At 36.5% G+C, this 6,000-nt stretch overlaps 1 protein-coding gene across 3 annotated transcripts in view; it reads left to right on the forward strand.

The window, feature by feature from the left end:
• Positions 1 to 5,545, forward strand: part of LOC308547121 (sperm-associated antigen 6) — a 52,423-nt gene extending 46,878 nt beyond the window's left edge. For 2 of the 3 annotated variants that reach the window (XM_081116889.1, XM_081116887.1), the window contains 2 exons: positions 1,178 to 1,323; positions 4,901 to 5,215. In XM_081116889.1, the coding sequence (XP_080973015.1) occupies positions 1,178 to 1,323; positions 4,901 to 4,970 (216 nt within the window). In that variant the 3' untranslated portion in view covers positions 4,971 to 5,215. Of the gene's footprint in view, positions 1 to 1,177; positions 1,324 to 4,900 lie in introns of all 3 variants that reach the window. The other variant, XM_081116888.1, reaches the window with a different exon arrangement.
• Positions 5,546 to 6,000: the final 455 nt, after the last annotated feature.

The raw sequence follows: 6,000 nt of genomic DNA on the forward strand, positions 1-6,000 counted from the left end.
CTCCCGGGGGACTCAGTGGGGCAAGTACAAGTGAAAAAAGCTGGCTCTGAAGAAAGGGTGGGAATGGCGGGGAAAGAAAGGGTGTTTCTGTCAGAGGGAATAGTAGCGACCACCAAGGAAGAGGGTGATCCCCACACTGCGAACCCCCTCCGAGCCTTCCTCGCCTGGTCAGCTGTAGCCATGCGGAGTAAATTTCCTCATCCGCACCGACTCTGTCCTCGCCACACACAGACCCGCTGTCAAACCCAGGGACCTTCTTTAGTGCTCACTGGTTGCTTCTTAAAACCTCGGATTTGCTGATTCCTTGCTTTCCTGATTCTTCTTCTGTCCCTTTAACATCTCAATTTCCTTTTCTTGCCTACTCCTTAGTATGTTCATTCATTTGCTGAACATTAATTGAGCATCTATTAGGCACCAGGCACGAGAGGAATAAATGAATGAGTAAAGGTGCAGTTTCTGCCTTCATGACATTTATGTGCGACAGACATATAGATTGATAATTAAAATATTATATGGCAAGTGCATGGGGTTTAACAGAATGCAATGAAAGAAGAAAAGTACCTAACTCTCCCTGGGATAAGGGAATAGGGGTGTCCCAGAGAAAGTTTCTGAAAGGAAGTAACACCTGAGCTGACTCTTAAAAGGTAAGCAAGAATTAGCCAAGGAAATGCGGGGAGGTGCGTGGGAAGGGAAGGGAATCCTAGGAGAGGAAACAGCAGGGCAAAGTGAGAAATGGCCTGGCGCGTACCCTTTGAGGTTATTGACAAAATCTGGGGTAGAGATTAATGGGAAAGGAAGCTGGAGAGGTATTTAGCTGCTGAGTCCCAGAAGGCCTGGGCATTGTTAAGGAGTGTGCCTTTAATTTTGTAGGTCGGGGAAAGATTTAGAATGGGTGTCAGCAAAGGAGGGACACCACTTTGTTTTATGTATATGAGTAAATCTCCATTGCCTTTGCTCATGTTCATCGCCTTTATTCCATCTGCACAACATAAAAAGTTCATACATTTCTAAAAAGACTGAATTTTACTTTAATCATCAGCAAATTAGGCTCATGGGGCTGGGGATCGAGCCTGCAACCCATGTACATGACCCTTCAGTCCGCAGGTCACCACTCTAACCACTGAGCCAAACTGGCTTGGGTGCAAAGCTGACATTTTCATGCGCTTCGCTTTTCAAGGTGCTGCCACACGATAGCAAAGCTCGACGACTTTTTGTAACAAGTGGTGGACTGAAAAAGGTTCAGGAGATCAAAGCAGAACCTGGGTCTCTTCTCCAGGAATACATCAACAGCATTAACAACTGCTACCCAGAGGAAATAGTAAGGTAGGAAAAGTAGACTTTGAGAAGTTCACATTATGATGTGGTTTTTCTGTTTTCAAACCTACATTTCATATCCAGTGTCAAAATGTGACCTACGAGATACTACATGAGACCAGTGTATGCCTTTACCTGTGCTCTTAATCACATTTTTCACTAAAGTTAAACAATGTTCTGATTGATACACACATTTCCAAGTTAAACTGCAATGTCATTTGAGACATTTCTGCACTAGTTTAAGACATGCTTTAGTAAAGAATACCCAAATACAGAGTTCAAATTAATCTTTACTGTGAACCTGATTTAGAAAATAGGCCTATAGGTTCTGATTGTCATAGTTCCCTGCATATATTATTAAGCTTACACTTATATTAATGGGAGTATTACAAGTAGAAAATAAATATGTTAACTATCAAAAAGAAAGTTACAATCTATATTTGAAAACAATAAATGTTGTCTATGATATGCAGGTACTTCATAGTAATGTAGCAGGAAGCTACTTTCAAGATTAATTTTTTAAAATGAGGTTAATTTGAAGAGCATTAAACCTAATCCTCTCAGACCTTGTAAGCAAAATAGAGAACCATACCATTTTTATTATGTGAAAATGCCCACAACACCTGCAGAATTAAAGGTCACATTTTTCTAGTCCTACACTTCTTTCTTTCTCTAATACAAGAGAATATAAATTTCAATTTTAAAACTTATAACTTATATAAATGATTCTTCCTATTTAATATTAGTGATTTTTAATACATATGGAAACATTAATTTAAAAACACAAAAATAATTTTATTTAAGTTTAAAATTTGTTTTCTGTTCACATATATTCTGCAGGTAAATTCCTTCCAAAGATGTTAAGTTTGTGCACTTTTGGAAGGTTTATGCGAACTCCTTGACCAAAAGAGTGCCAATAAGTTAGCTTTGAAAATATTAATACATATAAAATATACCAAAGGAACATCATAAAATGTATATCTACTATATATAATTTACAAATATGATAATACCAAGAAGTTTATATAGCATATGAAATATGTGTAAAACCACTAAATGAAGAAAATTTGAAAATCTTTTCTCAAGAAAAGAAAATCAAGTTAATCTTTACACATTTGCATGTTCCTTTAGGAAGAATACTATTTTATGTAAGTTTAAAATAACTTTCAGTACAATTTGCTAACAAAATTATAGAAAAATGAAACAAAGCAAACTAAAGGGCCCCCCAGATGGAATGACCTATTAGAATTAATCAGTGGTTAAAGAACTTTCTTGAATAGAAGTCTTCTTTCTACTCCTTTCTAGGATTATTTTACAGAGCATAAGGGAAAATAAAAAAACTCTCATGTTAGACTCTAATATGGTGCCTTGTCAAAATACTATTGTAAAATTTTAACTTCTAACATTCTAGGACCTAGGATTTTGTTTTTTAAATTGGCTAGTTATGAAAAAGTTTGGTTAGCTCACTTTTTCAAGTTTCTGATTTTTTTTAAAAAGTATTAGGTTCTATAAAGCGGTTTTCTAGAAATCTTTGAAACTTTGTCTTTCTATGAAAAGAGACAAATACAATCTTAAAGTGGTTTTATTTTTGCAATCATATTTTCAAGGATCACTTGACTGTTTTAGAACTAATTATTCTTTATAAGACCAATTATCAATGGTCACATTCTCTCTGCTCTTTTTAGCCTAAACATTTACTTTATATTGCCTTCCAATTTTAGTAATCTTTAAAAATTTCTAATAAAGGTAGTTGGTATGATGAGAGAGAAGGGATCCAGGACAACATTTAGAAGATCTGAGTTCTAGCCCTTGTCTACACCACAGTCAGGGATATTTCGGAACTCTTCTGTTTCCTGGATCTCCGCCTAAACTCGGGAGGGGAAGATGCCTTTAGGAGCCATCGCATTTGGAGAGAGGAGCGTGCATACATGCCTTTTGTTTTGGCACATTTCTGACATGGTAACTATATAATAACCCAAATTCTACATGGGTCTAGAGCAAGGTTAATTCACTTATATTCTTAAAGGCCATATAGAAGTAAATTGGGCTAGCAGTAGCTAACGAGCAGAGAAAAGGAATTTACAGTTCTTTTTTGGAAGTTCATTTCGGTTCTTTTATGAGGAGTATGTGGTTAGCACCTACCATACAGCAGCACAATTTTTAAAACTGTGGTTTTTATTTTTTTTATATACCTCTTGCCACTTACATAAAAATACCTATCTTGTGTCTGACATATGCATAAGTCCTGGGAAGGTGAGGGCTACTTTAAATGTTGTGACTAACTCAGAGAGGGAAACGGTTGTGAATTCCTCAGGGTATGAATTCTTTGAAGAGATCTGATGAAGGAAAATTTTTTCCAGAGTAGGTAGCCTTTAGGAGAGAAACATTCTTTAAGGTAGTTTTTTATGTTTGTATGTATGTTTAACTATGGCTCCCTATAAAAGCACACTATTAAGAAAATATAGCTCTGTTTTATCCACTGTAACTTGACAAATTGTGGAAGAAATTAGTATTCTCTCAGTTATGAGTTTTTAAGCCAAGCATCTGAGGATAAAGATAACTAACAAAGGACAAAACAAGTCTCAAACTTTAGGTTCTCTCTGGACAAAACACCTTAGGAGGCTTATTTTAAGTGTTTTGGAAAGTTTTAAAGTAGAGTTTAGATTTTTTAGTCATTTATTATATTCTAGAATGTCTGCCAGGTTGTGACATATTTTTATATGCATGTAAATTCTTTCCATGGTGTATGAAGCATCCCACAATACATTAACCAATATATTTAATACTTTTATACTAAACCTTTCATAAAATGTTCTATATATAGATATAACTTATAGTACTGTAGAAATGAAATTGATTAATTTCCTTGTAAACCACTTATGAAATAGTTCTTTAGTATGAATTAAGCTCCCAGAAATTTTTGTTTTTATGGGTAAACAGGCCTGATTTAAACATACATTGAGAATAACCTCTAAAATAATCTGAATGCAGAAGTTTATTAGTAATTATACACTATGTTGACTAACTTATGAAAAAAAATCTATTAGCTATGATCATTAAAGCAACATCAGTCACTTGACATAATAAAAACAAAGTCACTTCCATAAAATACTATCACTGGGTGCAAGTATCTTCCTTTGAAAATATTCTTTGCCACTGCATTGATAGCCCTTAAATGTTTTGTTATCTAGCAGTCTTGTGAGTTGGTGTTTTGTTGTGTTTTTTCAATCCTCACTTGAGGATATGCTTGGACAGAGGGAGGGAAGGAGGGAGGGAGAGAAACGTCAATCGACTGCCTCCCATATGCACCCTGACCGGGGATCAAACCTGCAACCAACGTATGTGCCCTGACTGGGAATCAAATCCACAATCTTTTGATGATGCTCCAACCAAGCCACCCAGCCAGGGCAATGTTCTTTTTCTTGACAGGCTCTAACCTTCTGCACAAAGCACTACTGGAGCGTAATTATTCAGAGGTTTCATTCATAGAATTATTTCTGATAAAAACAACCTTATACTGAATCTTTTGTGCCTACTGAGCTGAATCTTTTCATCAGTATCTAATAAAAAATTCTTTTTTTTTCAGGTATTATTCTCCTGGATATTCAGATACACTTCTGCAGAGAGTGGACAGCTATCAACCACTTAGTAACTAAGCAAAGTTATGTTTTTACACTCAAATTCACAGTAGTTATAAAATAACAGTTGTTAAATAAAGCTCTTTCTAAATATTTGAACTAAGTATATTCTAGATTTATTCAATGTGAAATACCTTTAGGTAATATTTTCTTAACTTATGTAATACTTTAAAAAACTATTCATGGTCATTTCCACAGGATTTACTAAAAAGGTAGATTTAAAAAGACATTTTTAAAAACACATTAAAGAATTTTAAGACATTTGTTATTGTTCTATTAAAAACTATACACACACCCCTCCAACTAGATACAGATGCAAGATGGTATTCAAAAATTCGGTTATTTTGGCCAATTCTTCATAGGAATAGGCAGGGAAAACTGGCCTTCCAAGTTCCACAGTAGGTTATGGAAGGGAAATAGTTGAAAGAGGAACCTGATGACAGGAGTACAGAGACTAATGCTGGTGGCATAAAGGCATTAACTGGGCGTGCCTGTAATATTTGGCCTTCCCTCGGTTCCTTTCCAGTTAATTAATAACCAGGTCATTACAACAGTATCATTCCCCGAGAAAAAATAAATCTCTCTAATTTCACAAAGGAGAAATGGCTGAAGGTCTCTGTCTGCTGTAACTGCTTCCTGCTGCCAAGGGGCCTAGATCTGCCCATCCCCAGGTTCAGAGGTCCTCGCTGTCTGACAGGAAGGGTGAAGCAAGCAGGAAAAGAGTCCTTGTGCAGAGAAGAGGGATTCTGCAAAGTCCGTGTCAGCCCGGCGTCCCAGGGAGGTGACGTGGGCAATGTCCAGGAGGTTGATGTGTGACAAGCTGACATCCTTGTTGAATTCTAGAAATGACAAACTTGACAAGAAGGCTAAAAGGCACAATTCAAAAGTGAGGAGACAACAACTAAAGGTCTAGTGAGAGGCAAAAAGCCATGTGATAAAAGGAAAGACTAACTTAGTGTCCCCAGTTCGGTTGGAGGAATGGCCTCCCTGGAGGCAGGTGTGCTGCACCTGTCTGAAGTCCTTTGGTCCACCACAGTTAACTCACTAA

The sequence above is a fragment of the Miniopterus schreibersii genome (genome assembly GCF_964146895.1).
Source record: "Miniopterus schreibersii genome assembly, chromosome: 1".
Taxonomy (NCBI): domain Eukaryota; kingdom Metazoa; phylum Chordata; class Mammalia; order Chiroptera; family Miniopteridae; genus Miniopterus; species Miniopterus schreibersii.